At 36.7% G+C, this 20959-nt stretch overlaps 3 protein-coding genes across 4 annotated transcripts in view; all 3 read left to right on the top strand.

Annotated features, from left to right (window-relative positions):
• LOC122085635 overlaps window positions 1-1204 on the top strand; it is a 6505-nt gene extending 5301 nt beyond the window's left edge. Inside the window, exon 2 of the mRNA XM_042654127.1 lies at window positions 261-1204. Coding sequence (XP_042510061.1) covers window positions 261-995 — 735 coding nt within the window. The 3' untranslated portion in view covers window positions 996-1204. The remainder of the gene's footprint in view (window positions 1-260) is intronic.
• Window positions 1205-8583: 7379 nt separating this feature from the next.
• On the top strand, window positions 8584-15701 carry LOC122085547 (potassium transporter 1). Its single transcript, XM_042654022.1, has 9 exons — window positions 8584-8882; window positions 9485-9728; window positions 10456-10698; window positions 12518-12568; window positions 12663-12923; window positions 13058-13110; window positions 13223-13337; window positions 13422-13676; window positions 14151-15701. Exons 1-9 carry the CDS (start codon window positions 8826-8828, stop codon window positions 15161-15163), a joined length of 2292 nt encoding a protein of 763 aa, XP_042509956.1. The 5' UTR covers window positions 8584-8825; the 3' UTR covers window positions 15164-15701.
• Window positions 15702-18999: 3298 nt separating this feature from the next.
• LOC122085529 (transcription factor AIG1-like) lies at window positions 19000-20226 on the top strand. 2 transcript variants are annotated; one of them, XM_042654006.1, is made up of 2 exons: window positions 19000-19443; window positions 19548-20226. In XM_042654006.1, exons 1-2 carry the CDS (start codon window positions 19159-19161, stop codon window positions 20037-20039), a joined length of 777 nt encoding a protein of 258 aa, XP_042509940.1. In that variant the 5' UTR covers window positions 19000-19158; the 3' UTR covers window positions 20040-20226. The 2 variants fall into 2 exon arrangements, with proteins under 2 accessions (XP_042509940.1, XP_042509939.1); XM_042654005.1 differs by having other exon boundaries at window positions 19545-20226.
• The last annotated feature ends 733 nt before the right edge of the window (window positions 20227-20959 follow it).

Here is a 20959-nt window from a genome sequence, read left to right as displayed (position 1 = left end):
CCCCCCCCCCTTTTTTTTGGGTTTTCCTGTGGGCTGGTTGCTAGTTGTTCGCTTGTTGCTAGTTGTTTGCTTGCTTTTGTTGTGTCGCCCTTTTGTTGCTTGCTTTACTCCCCCCTTGTATATTCCTTCCTCTTATGCGTTTATTATTCATCCGTGAGAAAAAAAAAGAAAAATGAAAAAAAGGAACTAGCTCACAAATATGTTACAATTGCTCATTTTTTTTCCCTATTATGACTTCACTAATGTTGTGCTGTCAACAGCTGCAAGCAAAATCTCACAATTTCTCAAGAACTTGCCCTGGAGCTTCTGGGCTAAAGATTGATTATATTACAGCTTCCACAGGGCGAAGGTTTTGGTTTGGGAGTAGAATAAATGATAATAGAAGTTGTCTGGTTATCTCGGCTGCTGATGGCAATAAGGTAGCAACAGATTCAACCAATAAAGATTCCAGAATTTCAGAAAGAGCGCTGCCCAGGGACCAGTCGTCATCAGCAGAGCCATTATCCATAAGCTCTTCACCTGTTACAATCCAGCATGACACCAGTGCTCAGGATGGACTGGGACGTCAAATCCCCAAGGATTCTTCTAATGGGTTGCAGGTTCCTTCGGATGTGAAGCAGATCAAATCAGGTGCTTCAAGTATGCAATCTACAGTGAAGAGATCATCTTTGACTGCAAGAGAGAAATTAAGAGCAGCCCGTGTTTTAAGCCGATATGCAGAATCAAAGCCATCAAAACCAGAGCTGGGAAGCAAGGTTTTGAATGCTATGAGAGAAGGTGACAAAGGGAAGAAAAGGCCTGGCCTCCCTGAAGCTCCGGAGAACTTATTTGATGACAGCAAGAGAGGATTACCAAAGGCTGGCCTGACTTTTGATCTTCCAGGAGGTGTTGATCTTTTTATCATTGTTTCCTCGGCTGTCTTCATTGCTACGGTCATGTTTGCGACAGCTTTTATTGTCTGGAAGGCTGGTGCCATCCATTTTAATGAGTACTAAGGTACTGTTTATTTATCAATTTATATTTTTGCTGAGCATCTTTTTGGAGCATGCTGAACTTCTTTGATGTGAAGTATATGCACTTCAAATGTACAGAAGTAGAAGGTTTGCAATGGTTACCAGTTCTGTTATTGGCAGTATACTAGAGGTGGAGATGGTAACTAGCTCTCAGAATGATAGAATAAAATTTATGATGCCTTCTCTAGTAACCCTTTTCTTCCTCGTACCACTGTGTTGGGAATTTTTACTGTAGGACAGAATCAAAACTGCCTCTATTACATAATCTGTTTGAGCTTATCTAGGTCTTTTTTTTTTTTTTTTAATGAGAATAAAACTTAATGAAAATAAACCACACCTATTGACATTGTTCCACGGGGACTTTCCCTTACCATTTTTTATTGCCCTATTATGAGCAATAGAGCGAGGTAATTAAGGCATAAGGCGACACTAGGCGGCGGAGAATGTTAAAAATCAAGGCGATACGAACAAGGTTGACTCCTCGGACCCCAAGAGGGTTGTTGCTCACTTGACAGAGACAAACACCTGAAAATTAAGAGGTCATGAGCTAGGCCCTCTTTTGATGGGAGTCTCTTTTGCTTCGATGCTCTCAAAAGCTGCAATCTGCTTGTTTGGGGATTAATTAGGACTGAAACAGTTTTACTATAGTAGGTGGTAACTTTTCGCTGTCTCTTGCCAACGTGGTTGGTAGCTTAGTGGAAGAAAGCCTTGCCCCATCACTAGTCGGTTGATTATGGGTTTGAGTCAGCATGTCTCACTATTCGTTCATTGGTCCTGTGGAAGCATTGCTTGTCATATGGGAACTTTTCCCCCTCTCTCTCTCTCTCTCTCTCTCTCTTCCCCTCCTTTCCTTTCTCCCCGCGGAAATTACAGTCTCAGGCTCCCAACAAGAATTAACCTATGGGTTTTGGTTGGCCTAAGGGCCACCCTAATCTAGGCCTTTTGGCCAAAGACGCCAAAAACAACTGGTTATATGTAAGCTGACTAACATGTACACACATTTATGCATTCAAATTTGCCCATATATATACAGAAATGCTAAGGAGTCCACATTGAAGTGAATCTGGCAAAGTTCAACACCTCATAATTAAGAGTAATATTGAGTTCAACTCTCCTTATGTTCTACTTATCAGAAAAATATAAAACATAAAAAAAAAAAAAAAAAAAAAAAAAAAAGACCAAGAGTCATATTGAGTTCAACTCTCCTTGTGTTCTACTTATCAGAAAAATATTAAATATAAAAAGAAAGACCAGATAGAAAGTGACTCCACAAGGCTGCGTCTTTCTATGGAATCCAGGGCAGCAACCCAAAGAAGCCCTAGGACTGCCTTAAAGGTGCTTTTATTCCAAGCTTTCAAGGTGGTCCTCTTAGCATTCATGATTCATCCCCTTGTATTTTGTTTCACTTCCAAGGTCTCCCAAATACCATTAATGAACTCTCATGGGAACACTCGCACTAAGGGAAGCTCAAGTTTAGAACTGAATTAAGCGTATAGGAGGAGGGTATTAACCCAGTAGCACCTCAAACTTTTTTTTTTTTTTTGAGGGTGGGTTGGTTGATTGTTGATCTCAGATTAATTTTGAATGAGATTTAACATGAATTGCCTCACCTAATGAATTGATTTATAAGGTTGAGTTCTCTCAATATTCGCATTAGACTATCAGTAATTGATCCTCAGTTTCAAGACTTCCAAGACTCCCAACTCTTGCATGAATGTTGCGTCGGTAATAAGTCCAAGCCCCCACATTTTTGCATTTGGTTTATCTCTGTCGAGATGAATAATGACAATATGATGGAGGATATAGTTGTCTAAAAACTTGACAAAAAACTTCGTACATAATAATCACTGGCTGGCACAAGAAGAGTACCATTTCTTGGCTTGCTTACCCCACAATCATTATAGTCCAATAGTCACCAAATATTTGGATAGGGATCTTCTCTATAGAGTGACACGACGTGTAACGTAAATTCAAGAGTTAGAAACCCTCAGACACACAACAGCCCAAGGTCTGAACACACAGTCTAAGATAACCCCAGCCCTTGGATCTACACTGCATACCGTGACACACTAAAGAGGATCCACATGCCAGATATTTCCTTCAAGACATATCAACAATCCTATCAACCAATTCGATGGATTATAAAGGGAACAAAAAATTCAGTGGATTAGAGCCTAACTACCTTCTTCTTCTTCTTTCTTTCTTTCTTTCTTTTTTTTTTTCCCTTTTTTTTTATTTATTTTTTATTTTTTTAAGGCTACTAACAGGTTTAATTAGGTTACTTACAGCATGAACCTTTGATTATCTAAAGTTTTTTGAATAAGATGTCTTTACAAACAGAAATGGTTAGAGCTCCATAAAGCCTTTAGAGTTTAGACACCCCACATTCTGCAAAGTGTTCTTTAAGATGAAACTTTAACCAGAGGCCTTTGGTAAAGGCTTTCCATTCCATTCAGCATCTATTTATTGATTGTCACATTTGGAGTAGTTTCAAAATTTCCACCAAGTCTCTTTCCATTTACACATTCTCAACAGAGGTTTCAAAAATCAGGATCAAATTGATCGAATCAGTTAATTTGGATTAGAGTCGGCCGAAACTGATCTCAGTTTTTTCTGACTCGATTCACTTGATTCCCTTTCAAAAACTAAGACTAAGGCATATTTGGGCCAATTTTAACTCATTCCTAACCAACTTCGATATGGGATTGGATCAGGATCAATTGGGACCAATATAGATCCAATTTCAGGGTTTTAAACCCTATTCCCAACATTCCATGAAACACAACTATTAAAGTGCCAAATGACCACCAAATAGGGCCTCACACAGGCGATGATACACACCATTTGATGCCAATAAGAATGGTAATATCTAATCATGTCACATTTGTGTTCGAAAAAGGTGATAACTCTTGACAATAACATATAATGGTAAATTTACTTTCAAATTATTTTGACAATATTTTTTATCATTGATTTAAATAAATTTTTTAAAATAAAATAGCGTGCAATAAGAAAAAAGATTACAACTTCGGTTCATTCTCTGATTTTATTACAACAAGAAGCACCTTAAGAAAAAATCCTAATCTTAACTGTGGTTTTATCTCTGGAGTCTGGTATATACACACAATTATTCATAAATATATATATATATATATATATATGAATGCAAAATAATTATAATTATATAATTTTTATCTAAATTTGATAGACACAATATCCAATAACATGAATTTAAATATATGTAACATCAAAATACAAGTCTCTTGAGGTCCCACAAAATAAAAATACATTGAAGTTAGAATTCTGGGAGAAACAATAAATAGAGAGAAGACAAAGTGTGATCCCACCACACTAATCTTTAAGGCCAAAGGCATTTAATTGAAGGGTAGTGCCATTGAAATTCTGATACGGAAAGCATACCTAACCAGTAACCACATCTCTATCTCCGCCTCAGTTCCCTTCTCAGCCCATCTCAATCCGTGCATGCATTCATGCATGTGTCCTTCACCTTCTTATATAATTGTACGTTTGGAAACCAATGATTCATAGAGAAACAAACAAAATAAACAATCAAAGAAATATACGCCCTTTGGAATGGTTATTCACATCTTCTTTTATTTCTTTTTGATGAATGTGTACATAAGAGACAAGCATAGAGAATGCAAGACCGAGTTTTCTAGAGGTGATGGTGAATAGGTATCAATTCAACGTGGTGACTCATTAGAAGTGTATAATAAAGAGAGCAGGGAGATGAAGGGTCACATCTTGAGCATCACTTCAATCACCACCCATTGAAAGAAATTTTTTTTCCGTGCAAGTATTAAAATTGATAAAGTACCCTAAAACTAGGGATTGGGAACCCATATCACTTTCGATTTTTTAATTTAATTGGGGAATCTATCCTAATTAGAATTACTTGCATATGAATAAATTATTTTTAATTGTTTGAAAAGTTTTTTTTTTTTCACTATAAAAGATAAAGAAAAAGAAGTTTTACATGTCTTGCCATGTGGACAATTGATGTGGCTATTTTGACCTATTGAATAGAATTCAAACTTTTAGGATAAGCAATTGCATCTAAGAAAGGCTCTAAGGGGCTTTGGCACACCCCCACCCCACCTTCCAAAAAAAAAAAAAACTCTTTCTCTCACTCTCTCTCTCTTAACAGAAAGTTGACATGTATGGGTATTGTAACATTGCTTTCTATGTTTTTCACTGCACTGATGCTTTCCAATTTCTAGATTGTGTTGATAGTACCTTACCCCTGACCGGTGATAACAAATTCACAAAGATATGTCCTTTTCAAAGAAGTTGCTGTCTATATGGTCTATAAAGTTTCAAAATTTAATGGTTAATCTTGATATCATGGACTTTGAGGTTGGCAAGTGGTGATTAGTAAGTGGTTTCAATTAAGTTGTTTCACTTATTTGGGTCATTTTTGGTGGGTTAGATATATATTGGATGGTCCCATTTTTTTCTGAGGCTACCGAGGGTTTGCCATTAGCCATACTTTCTCCATGTCTTTAAATGACCCATAAAATATCAAATCTAACTCATGTAATGGACTAATGGTTGATACCACACCAGCTCATGTTCTTACTTAAATTCCTTTGCTGCCCTTTTTCTTTCAATTCAATCCTGTCCTATTATATAGAGAACACAAGAATCACACTGCTCCAGGCCAGTTGTACAGATCTTTCTTAATTGATTTTTGGGTTACAGGAGATGGAGCTTAGTGGGATGGAAGTCAATATATGTCATGTGGCAGCTCATGCCCTTGTAACACCAAGAATTTGGTGCATATACAGAGGTCCTGCTCTCCTCTTCTGTGTCTATGTTTTTTTAATTTGGAAGGCTTCACCATGTGATAATAGCAAGGCTAAGGATTTTGGATTTTGGATTTTTTTTTTCAATGAAAGGATTTGGTAATGGTTGAAATCACAATGTTTTGGGCAAATTAAGTTTGATGAACTATTACAAGAAGAAAAGGGTAATGCATTATAAATTATAAGAAAAATAGATAATCTCTAAGAAAATTGGTTTGTTGTAACTTGGAAGGTAGGTTATGGTTCTTCTATGGACGGTAAGACCTTTGGTTACCTAACTGACCATGACTTGGTCTGGCAATGACTACTCACACAAGTGACCTTAATAAAGTTCCTGATTTAATAATAAATAGGAGTTGGAATTTACCTATGATTATTTCTCCTTTTCCACCTTATAGAGTATGAGAATCCTTCTAGCTGTTTCTAGAATGATACTTTTCTTTCTTATTCCCAAACCACTAGTGGTAACTTAACAATTGTAAAACGGAAAGGAAATACGTATCTAGGATTATCTCGATGTCACTTTTTTTGCAATGGAATAAATCGGGTTACACCACGTGTTGATCTGTACGAACAATGACAAACGAAAGATTGTGACGATCTCGTTAGGTAAAGTTTCATCCTCCGAATCCAAGGATTGTAATGGAGATCCTTAGAGATACACACTCTCAATTGAGTGTGAGAGAGAGATAGACCAAAATCCTATTTTGTTGTGGCCAAACTTCTTATTAATAAAAATTTGACCAGCTAGAATTCCTAATCTTAATAGACCTATTATTACCGCAAATGAGTGACGGCCCATGAATGAATCAGATCAAGAATCAGTCTAACCCAATTCAATTAACAACATCAGAGGTGACTGCAAAATATATTTACTGAAATTCTTAAATGTACAAGTTTTTCTCATGAGCCTATAGTAGCATTGGAAGGAAACAATAAAATTCTATTGCCCAAAAAAATATATATATACAAAATTCAAACTATTTATGTGGAAATTGTTGAATAACGAAATTTCCACTAGGGGTTAAATTGTGTCCATTTTTAAACATAGATGGTAAGTGCCCTTTTTCCAAGAAAGAGAGAGACTCTGATTGACACCTTTTCTTGTCATATTCATTCTCTAGATGTATTTGGACAATTTCTTCGGACCATGATCTGAGTAACTCCAAGCCCATTTCTTATCTGTGTTATATATCAGTATTATGAATTCATCCTCCCCTATGAGTATAATTTGGCTATCATAATCTTTGTCTTCTTTATAATCTATTATTTCCTATGGAATACTAGAAATCTTGTCTAATATCCAAATGTATGCTAAACCCCATAATTAACCATTTTGAATAATAATAATAGATGGTTGGTTGATCATCTAGGCTTGTTTCAATTCTTCTCTATGAATATTGAGTTATCTCCTCAATCAAATATGATGGCCCTTGTGAAATGTTATGAGCTGCTCTTATTGGGATAAGAGAAAAATTTAATCATGTGATTACTTTGTTCTAAGTAGTGGCTTTCCTGTTAAGTATGGTATTGATATGTCTCGATCCTTAAAACTGGTTCTTTATTTCTATTTACGGGACAGTATCGGTGATACCCATCTAGATCGGATTAGATCGATGGGTATTTGTCGATTTTACCTTGCTTTTCTTAAAAAGTACTAATTTTTTACTATTTTACCCTTAAAATGATGCGGATACCAATTCACATTCTTCAGGGATTGAAGATCAGTCTCAACTGATACCACTATGAGACTGATACTTGAAAATTCCAAATTCCAATGATCTTTCCTCCCATGCCTCCAATTCGTGGTAGGAAACAAATTATCAATAGACAAAAAAAAAAAAAAAAAAGAAAAAAAAGTGGGGTGTGGGGATTTGATTTGTGATAGTGGTCCCGTAGTTTTTTGAACTTTTGATTTTCCCATATTAGACATTTTGGATTTAGATGGAGTGGAACGTGGAACTTTCTTTTCTTTGTTATCAATTCATTTTGCTTCCAAGTTTTGTCCATATGAAGCAAGTTTTATGTTTTTGGGTAAACCTTCTAAAGCAAGTTTAATGGAGTTTCTTATCATAAATGTAAGGTGTCAAATAATTTGTTTAGTATAATACAGTTTGTACAAAAGATCACTGCTTGAAATGGATGTACAGGTTTTTACATTAGTGTGAGGATCAATGAGAGTGTGTGAAGAGACATTAATATAAATGAGATCTTCAATTTCAAAGGAGGTGGAGCGATAATTTTGATAGGACACCCATGTATTAGATGTAGGGGCCACACGATGGGGAATTTCTTCTACACTTTTTCTCCAATGAGATTAAGTCTTGTCATTTTACTTTTATACTCGAATAATGCATAAAAGCAATGCCAATATTAAATGATAATGATAGCTAAAGTTTAAATTATTATTTTTACCCTTAAGTTAAAAAACTATGGAAAATAAGACGGGACAATTAAAAGAATATTACAAGTTGTAAATATACATAGTGTGAAATAATTTAGACAATTATCAAAAAAAGAAATAATTTAGACAATCCCAAAACTTAAAAGATAATTGAAATGAAAACTGTAAAGTTCATTGAAGATGTTTAACTCATGTTTCCAGCATATCTTTTATCCAAAAATAAATTAATAAATATCATAATCCATCACAATTTATCTCCTAATCCAATTAATTTATGTTAATTGTTTAATATACAGTTACATACAAGTTTCATTCCCATCCTGACTTACCAGTTGCCCACCAAGAACCTTTGACTACCCACACGGCCACAGACAGAGAGAGGGAGAGAACATTGAATGCATTTCACAACCTCTTTGAGCACACTTTACCTGCTCGCTACTTGACTGGCCTCTTCCTACATTCTCTTCTGCTCAATGTCTAACTTCTACTTATTTAAATGAACCATTGCTTCCAACTCTCCCTAACGCTCCTCTGCTTTGTATAACCCCCTCCCCCTTATCTCTCTCTCTCTCTCTCACAGTTATGAATCCCACACTATCAGAAGGAGCTGTAGTGCAAGGGTCCTGGTCCTCTCAACAGGTAATTTTTCACCCTTTTGATCTCTGGTTTTTTTTTTCCTCCCCTACTATCTTCTAGTTTCTGCTAATGGGTATCTTGGAGGCTCACGAATGGTTCTTCCTTTACTCCATTTGCTTACCCATCCGTTTAATCTTTGGATTGCTGGATATGGGTGTTGGATTTTGGCAATGGGGGTTTCTATTTTAGATATGTGGATGTAATGTGCTTACTGAGCTATGTGGAAAAAGAATTAAGGACATTCAATGGTGGAAATTTCATTGTTGTTTTATTTCCTCAGAACTTCAGTGTAAGTGAAGTGCTTACTTAGTAAACAATGTAGAGAGATGAGGCAATCTCTCTCTCTCTCTCTTCCTCCCTATTTCAAATGACTACAGATGATTTCAACATTTCTTTTTTCCTAGTTTTACTTCGTGATTCCATTAGAAGGCTTTGGACCAATTCTTCTATTTGAAAAATTGGAAGTCTGGTGAAAATGTGCATTGCAGGTAGTTGCATTGTTTGAACGAATTTCTGTTTATTCTCAAAAGCCCTTGTATTTTTTTCTTTTACCCACCGTTTTTGGATTCTATTAAAAATACTTGGTGTCCTGACTCCTGAACCAGAATATGAAGAGGATTTCCTGCAAGAACTTGCTCACGCTGGCTTACCAGAGCCTTGGAGTGGTTTATGGTGATCTCAGCACCTCCCCTCTCTATGTTTACAAGACCACTTTCTCTGGGAAGTTAAGCCTCCACGAGAACGATGAGGAGATTTATGGAGTTCTTTCTTTTATCTTCTGGACTTTCACTCTCATCCCTCTCTTCAAATACATATTCATTGTGATGTCTGCCGAGGACAATGGTGAAGGTAACGACTTCGTCATTTGCTGGTTATGTGTTGGTCACCTAAGATGAGTAGTTGGGTTGAACTTGTGTCACAAATTGTGCTTTTGCATGAGACTTGAGAGGCAGGTTTGAGTCCATCCTATTCCTCCAAAAATATGCAACCCTGCAAGTGAGAACAGCTTGCAGAATGGGAAAGAGAAGGACATAAATCTGTATAGATGCTGTTCTTCTCTCACCAATGAACATTTACAACCAGTTCTGCATGGACATAGACATGGGAATTGGAAGCTAACATGTTCTGGGGAGTCTTACTCAACAACCTTAAAAAAATGATGATGCGTGGATCTTCAAAGAATAGTATTTAATATCGAAATTGGAATGTATTGTATTATATCACTTGCATACCTAAAGAAAAGGTAGCATAATTGTATTACCACCTTGAAACTTTGAATAGGATAAAAATTGGATTTCAGTGCATATATATTAAATGTTCATTTGTGACGAAGAAACCAGGCAAAAGAGGAAAAGGAAAGCTAAAAGTCTCTCTCAAGAATCTGTGAATATATTGTGGTGTCCGTATCTAACATGTTACTGTGAATTTATTGAAATTCGCATAAAACTGTTGTTTGCCGACCCTTATGCTTCACTACTGAATATCCTTCTCTATTCTTGTGAATCCTGCTTTTTTTAGCTGGAAATGCAGCAACATATGCTGAAAATATTCTCATAATTATTCCTCTATGGTGCAGGTGGCACCTTTGCGTTGTACTCCCTGCTCTGCAGACATGCAAGACTTTCTGTTCTACCCAATCAACAAGCAGTGGATGAGAGGTTGTCTGAATATGGTACTGAAGGATCAGAAACACAACAAAGTTCCATGCTGATTTCATTCTTTGAGAAGCACCCAAAATTCCGTAATGGGCTGCTGATTTTTGTTCTACTAGGAACCTGTATGGCAATTGGTGATGGGATACTTACCCCTGCAATCTCAGGTGACTGGATTTAGGCTATGTTCTCTCATATGCTTCTATTCTAGTATTAATTGTTAAGAACAAGGAATAAAAAGAGAGAAAAAAAGGTAGTGGAGTTCTACCTCTTTTCTGTTTAGATCTTATAGGTTGTTTAGTGATTGTGCCCAAAAAATTCATAATTTATGTAGATTGGATGATGAAATTATGAATTAGGCATCACTGATCAGTTAAAAGTAATCTTTATGGGATTTATGAGTTAAGGTTGATCTTATGCTGTGTTCGTTGTTTTCCTAGAAAACTAGGAAAGCATAAAGCTGACCCCAAAAGTTTTAGACCTAGTGTTTGTTTACTTCCCCGAGGAAGGAAAAGTCATCCAAAGGATGATTCTGGAAAGATATTTCCCTCGAAATCTGTTCTACAAGAAAGGCAGGAAACATCATCAGGGAAATTTGTTCCTCACTTTTTCTTTGTCTATTCAAGTGCAGCCAAACAACATCAGGAGGGGAACCACTTTCCTCATTTTCCCCTTCTTAACCTTTCCATTGCCACAATCTTCCCGAGAAAGCAACCAAAAATAGAATGAGTCAACCATGTTAACAGTAATTGGTGGTAGTAGTAGTAGTAGGTTAGGGCCGTGGAGGAACAGAAATGTAGAGCATCTGTATAAGAGTGTTTGAGTAACAAGATTGCCCCCAGCAGCTGATATTTGGTCTTTGAACGGCATGGTACCCTCGGTATTGAGTGGACTTAGGGCATGAAGGGTTGTGGTGTCGTCGGGCAGTCCCACATTTGGGGAGCCTTCTAACGAACGCATATCAAAAGTGGGGTGAAAACAGAATGGCCAAAAAGGAACAAGCAGTGGATGAGCGCTGGATGATCTATGACCACCCTTGGAACTTGATTCAAGTAAGTGGAAGGAAGCCACCTAAAAACGCTTTCCAAGCGTTCTTCCCCCATCTACTTGAACCTTTTTTAGGGACTGAGGACCAAGTTGGCCTTTAGGTAAGATGGAATATATCTCTCATACAAAGGGTCTGTGTACTCCATGTAGAGCTCACCGAGCCCTTTGAGCAGTTCTCTGACTTCTTCTACCCATCGAGCTATCCCTTTCAAAGGATACCTGGCCTGGACCAACAATAGCAACTTAGAAATGGAGAAGAATGACAGGTTGAGTTGGACAAGGTGGTCAGCGTTGCAGTCTCGCATCCTGATCATCCTATGATGGAACTCAAGGATGCAGCAAGGTATAGCATCGCGAGAAATTCTGATGGTTGTGTTTATGAACATTAAACTCAACAGGGGCATCAGTGGTAAATCAGCATAACCACCGGGAGAGAGTGGTCGTAGATCAGTATAAGAAAAGGTTGGTCATAGCCTCGTAGATCACTAACGTGCAACGGTGCTTGATGATCAGCTTACTAATAATTGGGCACATGAAGCCTTGTCTTTGTTGTTCTGGTGTGCTAACCATTGTATATAGCTGATCCTAGGGCACCCTTGCTTCTTTCTTCGTTTTTTTCTCTTTTGTGGGTTCAATTCCTTAAAATCTGAAAGCCTTCGTGAAACTATTAATTGAACCTAACCTTATGCTACCTAGTAAACTTTTTCCTTTAGGGCCCATGATTTCTATGTCCAGTGGGTGTCCAACTTTGACATATGACTTAAGAATCATTTGCATACTTAAATGAAGATGTCATGGATCCCTCCCACCCCCGGTTTTTGTCTCGCTTAAATTTGATAGGATTACTAATCTATTCTATCTTTTTCACTTAAATTTCTCTGTTATTTTTCTTTCAAGTGCAAGAATCCTAAAGGAAATTTCTGTGTCTTATTTTTTCAGTTCTTTCAGCAGTTTCTGGCGTTAGAGTTAAATTCACAGAACTTCATGAGAGTGAGTCTGGCGGCTTCCATTGCTACTCTTTTGAATGTCTTAAAATTTGAATTTTCTTGAATTTTTCTCCTGAGTTTTTTTTTTTCTTTCCCAGATTATGTTGTGATGATATCATGCATCATTTTAGTGGGGCTGTTTTATCTTCAACATCATGGGACACGGAGAGTTGCTTTCATGTTTGCACCGATTGTCACAGCTTGGCTTTTCTGTATCAGCGGTATTGGTATATACAACATATTCCAGTGGAACCCAAATATATTTCATGCACTCTCTCCATTGTACATGTTTAAGTTCCTTAAAAGCAATGGCATTGAAGGATGGGTCTCACTAGGGGGAGTTGTTCTTTCAATAACTGGTAGTTTTTTCAAACCCCTTACCTGGTCTTTTTTGCATGATGCTTGCTGAAAAGGAAAACTAAGTATAAGTCTTCGTAAATGAAATTATATATATGCAGAACTTCTTTAATTCCATTGGAACAATTTGTCTTAGGTGCAGAGACAATGTTTGCTGATTTGGGGCATTTCTCTGCCTCGTCAATTAAGGTAAATAAAATCCTAGCTAGATGTCCAATGCTAATACTTAAAACAAAAGAAAATTTGTATTAATAGTTTCATTTGTTTTCAGGTTGGACTAACTTATATCTTCTAAATCCAGGTTGCTTTCACATTTCTTGTATATCCCTGTCTAATTCTTGCTTACATGGGTGAAGCTGCATTTCTCTCTCAACACCATGAAGATATTCAGAGAAGCTTTTATAAAGCTATACCAGGCAAGTTTTTGTAGAATTACCTAAAAGCTTTAGCTTATCCTTCGTATCATCTTGTTGAATTTCTGTCGGCATTTCTTCATGCAGAAGCTGTATTCTGGCCTATCTTCATAGTTGCTACATTTGCAGCTGTTGTGGGGAGTCAGGCAGTTATATCAGCTACTTTTTCTGTGATAAGCCAGTGCTGCTCCTTGAATTGCTTCCCCCGAGTGAAGATTGTTCATACTTCAAGCACAATATATGGGCAGATATACATTCCTGAGGTCAACTGGATTCTTATGTGCCTCTGTTTAGCTGTCACAGTTGGATTAAGAGACACAAACATGATTGGTCATGCTTATGGTATACATCTATACTCTTTAGGCTGTATTCAGTATGCATTCTAAGTCAATAATGTATTCCAAAAAATCATACCAAATGGAACCTTAGTCTTTCACCCATGATCCTAAATATACCCACTATTGATTTAACGTATATTTGTCATCACATCTTCTCCTCAACCTCAAGATTCTGTGGGTTTTGGGCACCCCAACCCCCAAACATCTCAACTCTATATTGTGGAACCATACAGCTATACTTAAAAGCGTATGGAATTATATAGTGGACTTTTTTAAATCAAGGCTGTTTGTTATGGTTTCTTGGAAGGCATTATCGACTTATAATGGATACCAAACGCAGCTTTAGTCAGTGTGTGTGGGTGGTGGGTGCATGTTTATGCCTGTAATTGTGTTTCTTGGTCAGTAGGACTTGCAGTGACTACTGTATATTTATAACGTGACATGAATTGAGGCTCTGATTGTGTTTCTTGGTCAATAGGACTTGCAGTGACTACTGTTATGTTTGTGACAACTTGCTTGATGTCTATGGTGATGACAATTGTCTGGAAGCAAAGGATAGCTGTGGCTGTTGCGTTCTTGCTGTTTTTTGGATCAATCGAGCTACTCTACATTTCAGCATCTTTCATCAAGGTTCCAGAAGGTGGGTGGATCCCTCTTGTTCTGTCTCTGATTTTCATGGGCATCATGTATTCATGGAACTATGGCACATTGAAAAAACACCAATTTGATGTGGAGAATAAGGTGTCGATAAGCAGGATAATAGCACTGGGGCCTAGCCTTGGCATGGTCAGAGTCCCAGGAATTGGATTTGTTTACACCAATTTGGTGACAGGGGTACCAGCTGTTTTTGGACACTTTGTGACGAACTTGCCTGCTTTCCATCAAGTGTTAGTTTTTGTGTGTATAAAATCTGTTCAGGTTCCCCATATTTGTGAAGGGGAACGTTTTCTCATTGGCAGGGTGGGCCCAAAAGAGTTTAGCATGTTCCGGTGCATTGTGAGGTATGGTTACAAGGATACACATCAAGAAAATTATGATTTTGAGGATAAATTGGTATCTGGGATAATACAACTCATAGAAATGGAAGGAGAAGAATGCTTGTTGACTATGATGACCAAATCACATTGTGAGTTTGGCATCTCAGATGTTGAAGCCCCTGATGTTCCAGGACCCATTTTCACCTATCCAAATCATGAAGAGAATATGGTGTGGTCTCTATCTGACATCCAAACAGTGAAACCCGAGGTTGGACTAGTGGAGAGTTCTCTCCTCAAAATCGAGTCCCTAGAGATCCTCAAAGCTAGAGAATCTGGAGTAGTTTATATTCTTGGTCACTCTTATGCAAAGGCCAAAAGTTCATCTTCTCTTCTAAAGAAATTCACAATCAATGTCATTTATGCTTTTCTAAGCAAGAATTGCAGGGGACCCGATTCTTTTCTGAATGTGCCTCATACTTCCCTGCTGGAAGTTGGTATGATTTACTATGTCTAGTTTTATGGAAAGATCCTTACTGCTTCACAAGGTTCCCATCTTGCATCTTATAAAGAACGATCAGAGGATGTGAAAAACAGAGCCACACAGAACAATGACAGCGGTGAAGACTTCTCAATTCTAGCTTTGATTTACTTCATCATCCAGGACGACCAGAACCATGTTTGAGCTTTTTAATAGAATCCAGAGACTTGGATGAAAGATCCCCATACACCGTTTATGGCTTCTTGATGATGCAGAACAGGATTTACACTCATATCTGGAACAAAATGCCAAGATATCCTTCATTTTGTTTCAGAACTACATTTCACACCACCCTACATATGTATAAAGCCAAAAGGCTCACCCTGTATATAGGGGTTGGGGCAGAATTTAATATCATATATAAATTTTTATTTTTTTTGGGAAAAATATCCTATGTGAATGAATTGTCTGAATATATGTATCTTATTTATCGATCATGTTTATAAGCTCTTCTCTATGACAAACACTTAGCAAGTTCCTTCAATTTTAATGGAAAAAATAAATATTTTAATTATAAGAAATGTTTAATATTTCTTTTCTGTCTTTGTTGTTATTGTATATCGCAGGGAATCATGTTTAGAGACTACTGATTGTGTTAGAGAATCCAATTATATGATGGGATGGTGTCCAACTAGTGTGTTAATTCGTTTCGTGGTTTGTTTGATTAAGTTTTCTCCATTATTCGTTTTGCACATACTTGTTTGTTGCGTTTTTTTCCATTAACTTGCACACTGGTGGGAAAATATCTGTTTTTTTTTTTTTTTTTTTTCCCAACAAGTGGTATTAATCTAGAGTTTAAGGTGTTCCTCCCGCATTAACTTGCTTATTGCTTGAAACAGAATTGAGTCAGGAAATTAGCAAGCATTGAAAATGGAATTGTTTAGGTAAATTTTCATCATCAGTATGTGTTTCAAGGATAATAGTTGTGTGGTTAGAGGAGGTTTTCAAGTGTCACCACAGTTATATATATATAAATTAATCTCAAGCTATGATTTGAACACTAATTTCCAATCTGGAAATCTCATTGACAGGAGGATTTGTTTTTCTTTTAATGTATCCAAGTAAGGTCTTGGATTTGCATTTGGATATTATAATGGTTGACTGAGTCTTAATTTTAGGCTCTGGAAATGAGGTTTTAGTACTGGTATGGCCCATGGTGTAATGGGTTTTTGGATTTTGTCTAAGCTTTTTATTCTCATTAATTGGAAATTCTAGATGTAATTAACTCAGGCAGATCCGAATCAGATTGGATTCATTCACTAGATTTCTTTATCCATTGTTGCATTTCTAGGCAGATGAAATGAATTCTAGGGTTCCTGGGACTGATTCTGATCGATTTCAATCTGATCTGAATCAAAATCGACTGGCACTGAATCAACAAAAGTAATTTGTAAATCACAGGAATAAACTCATTACCTACATAATCTAATCTTGTTTCCTTCAAGCTAGTTAGCTCCTAGCCTCCCACTGCTTTGATGAGAAACATAGGCGTGAAACTGAAATTAAATTCCAAAATCAATTGGTCAGCATTTGCCATTTCACGTTTCATTTACTATCATAACTGTGCATTTGGGTGACTAATCATAACTTCATAACTATAAATTTGGACCACAGCAAAAAAAAAACAACTGTACCTCTGGGTGATGGATGTGACGCAACGCTGTTAAATCGCCAAGGATGTCACGCGCAACGGTCCTTTAATGATCGAAACAAAACGATATTGTTATTAACATGCACACCAAGTGTTCGATAAATTGTCGCATCAAATAGTTTAAAGTCATTTTTTCGAGGTTGAATTACTATGATGAAGACATGACGACACCTTGGCCCTTGGGTGATTTGTTATAACAAGTACCACCAAATCCTTTACTTCTCTTTTCCGTTGTGTACATCCCTCCTGGCTTCTACAATTGATTGATTGAATTGATAAGGATATCCATTTATTGCAGATATTTGAGGTTTGCATACATAAATCCTGAGGGAGCTAGTGGCTTAGTGGGGACTTTCTAATTTGCTGGGATTGAACTCCTGAGGTTGCATTGGGGCCGCCTTAGGCTACTATATACCCTATTAGACATTATATCATATTTATTATTAAAGAATAAAATAAATAAAAAGTTTGTCTGATTTCATAGTTGGAAGATCTCTGCTCCATGATTTATATTTACCACAAAAAAAAAAAAAAAAAATCTACAGTGCATCATCGGCTTTTATTTCACATCAGCTATAGGGCAGCCCTACTTGTTATTTGATTGATGGTTGAAAACGCTGGGTCACATAAGACCCGGGGCATTTATTTTTGGTTAAAATAGTGGGTCGAACCGGTTCATAAAATCTTAAGAGGCCTAGGGCCTAATTGCCCTTAAAGTCAGAAAGTGAAGTTTCGAAGTAGCACCTTTTTTTTTGTGTGTGTGTGTGTATCCCCAATTGATGCAGTCTCAGATGCTTTAAATTGTTTCTAATATTATTCAGTGAAAGTGAATGAAAACCTTTAATTTATGGTTTTTACAAACACAAGTGATTTTTATAATTTCTTTTAACCTTGGATCTTCAAGACCCAAGCCACCTTTAAATCATAAAAAGGAAAATAGGAAAATGATGTATATTAAGGATGTGAATTTTAAATCAAAATTTTTTACTGAAATCGACCTGAGTCATTTACATCGAAATCGTGAAGCCGCTTAATAAATTATTTGATTCTGGTTTTAATTTTTAGACCGATTAATTAAACGGTTCAATTCAATTTTAACCGTTTAACCCTAAGCTTCAAATTGAATTAACACCGTTAAAATGTTACACTTTACTACTAGACCCCTTCAAGTACTACAGGTTTATGGTCAAAGTAAAATAGAAAACACTTACAATAGTATCACTTTTAAAACCAAAAAATAAAGAAGATCAAGAATAGCAACTTATACAAATGGATGACTCACGAGGGATTGATCGTCACTCCAAAGGTTAAGACCTATTTATATAGGTAGGAAATAGAAAGACTTCAAGAGGAAAAATTAAGGGTCCAAAAACTGAAAAAGTATTAGTTTAGGAGCTTCAAGAGGAGGCTACATAAATACTCAAGCAACTAAAGAGAATAGAAACATTCATCATAAGAAGAAATCAAGGATCTTCAAAAAAAACTAACAAGGATTTGTCAAAATCCGATTTAATTGAAACTTAACATGTAAACAAGGGACATGTTTTGAATCTACATTTGTTTTAAAAATCTATTTAAAACTAACAATTATGTAAAACAAAAATAACAATTATTTGTCAAAATCAGATTTAATTGAAACTTAACATATAAACAAGAGACATGTTTTGAATTTACATTTGTTTTAAAAATCTATTTAAAACTAACAGTTATGTAAAATAAAACTAACAATTATTTGTTAAATTCCAATTTAATTGAAACTTAACATGTAAACAAGGAACGTGTTTTGAATCTACATTTGTTTTAAAAATCTATTTAAAACTAACATACAGTTATATATCAAACTCTAATTCGATTGAAACTAAACATGTGAATAAGTGACCTTGGAGTTTACCTAACCATAAAATTTCAACCTACATAATCTACCACATGGCATATCACCAGTCACCCGCTCCTTTTGCCCATGGGTTGCCATCCATTTTTTCAACCGTCCATCTCAACCTTTTGACCATGCTACAGTTGCTTCAGAAGGACACGTGGCACAATGGGCATACAAAGTTTTTCCATGCGTGCTACCTGATAAGACATCAAGTTGCTCCATTAGTTTAAAGCCTTAATTATAAAAGATAGATGGTGAAGGAGGAGGAGGAGGAGGAGAAGAAAGTGTGCGCATGAATCAAGGGTTTAGATTCGGTGGGTGGCAGACGCATTAGAAAGGGTTTATCTATAGATATATCTGAGCTAACAGCCTTGTTCATTCTTCTTTTTTGTTGCTACTACTATTAGCTTCTGCTGTTCCTTATCCAGCTACTTCTTCTTCTTCATGGATAAATGCTTAATACCTAAGTGGCCTGAAGAGGCTCCCCATCATCCACTTAATAGAAGACCCTTTGGTGGCCTTGCATGGCCACCACCACCTCTTCCTTATACTTCTACCTCACTCCATGCTCATCATAGTTTTCCTTTCTCATCTATCTCCGCCGAAGCTACAGCCGAAGATAGAGCGACGGCAGCTTCCAAGAGCCACAGCCAAGCCGAAAAGCGCCGTAGGGAGAGGATCAATGCTCACCTTGCCACCCTCCGGAAACTCATCCCTCAATCTGATAAGGTGTGTGAGTGAGAGAGAATTGAAGGTGTTTTTAGTTTCCATCTGGGTATGCCTAGACGTGAATTCTTTATTTATTAATATATTCTTTTGCTGACCTTTAGCAGATGGACAAGGCTACCTTATTAGGCAGCGTGATTGAACATGCCAAGGATCTAAAGACAAGGGCAGCTGAGATTAGTAAGACCTTTCTAGTCCCTAACGAAGTTGATGAAGTAACTATAGATGATTGTGAAGAAACTCCAGAGACCATGAACAATAACAAGGAAGGGAACATCTTCATCAAGGCATCTATCTGTTCTGAAGATAGACCTGAACTTTTTATGGATATTATAGAAGCCATCAAAGGCTTGAAGCTAACTACAGTAAAGGCAGACATGGCCACTGTGGGTGGTAGGGTTATAAATATTATGATCCTCAGTGCCAAGAATTATGACAAGGGTAGTAATAGCTTAAACTCCCTCAAACAGACTCTCAAGGTAGTTTTAACTAGAATTGCTTCATCTCCGGCGGCATCGATGAATGCTCGTGCAAGCAAGAGGCAAAAGATCTTGTTACCATCATATTACTCAGATCAGTCTCACTCTCAGACCCTTTAAACCATTAAACCTAGCTATAGCCAGCTCTCCTTAAATGCTTACTACATATTTGATTTTATATAGTTGTGGGTTGTTTCAAAAGATGAATAATACTTTTAACTCTCTAGGTTATTTTATGTTACTGGTTCTGCTTATGATCGTTGTTGTAGCTATATCTTTGATGAATAAAGATAGAGTTTGTGGAGAATATGGCAGCTGGGAGGAAATAATACAATGGGAAAGTCTGTGAACAAGAGGCAAAACAAACAAAACAATACAAACAATGGGTTATGTCCAATCTAGCAAAATTACAAATTCCACATCTACTATGACTTGATGTATGTCTGAACTGATATTCATTCTTGGAAAAGATATATTTGTTTCTGCAATAAATTTCCATCACTAATTTGTCTAGCTTTCCAAATGAGATATTGCAGCTATCGAATCATATTGCATGTGGAGAGATTCACTTTGATTATGTTTTTTGTATAGGCTGGATTCTTGTTTCCTATCTTGAATGTATTTTTCTTATTTTGGATTCTAGGCCATCACTATCGATTTGATAGATGATGTTATAGGTCTGTGCAAAATTTTTGCTTGTTTCAAAGCTTGAGGTTTCTGCAAATGGCAATATCATAGGTGGTTTCCTCTAGTTTTATTGGTTAGACTTGTTCTCTATTGATGTCTATGCCGTAGGTGGAGTCTTTTTAGTCTAGCTTTATTTCTCTTTTTTCATTCGAGAATGCCCAGACATTAATCCTGTATATTTTGTTTATATCAATTAAAAGAAAAGACATTTTACATCATATATATATACACTAAATCTTCTCTACAGTGGTAGATGAGAACAAATAAACATCTTATCCAATTTAGGGTTTCGTGTTTGTCATGGTATCAAAGCAATAACGGTCAACGCTGATTCCTCCACCATGGCTAGTGGT

This window comes from Macadamia integrifolia, chromosome 8 (assembly GCF_013358625.1).
Source record: "Macadamia integrifolia cultivar HAES 741 chromosome 8, SCU_Mint_v3, whole genome shotgun sequence".
In the NCBI taxonomy this organism is placed as follows: domain Eukaryota; kingdom Viridiplantae; phylum Streptophyta; class Magnoliopsida; order Proteales; family Proteaceae; genus Macadamia; species Macadamia integrifolia.
The sequence above is the reverse complement of the archived record's forward strand: the minus strand, read 5'-3'. Positions and strand labels throughout refer to the sequence as shown.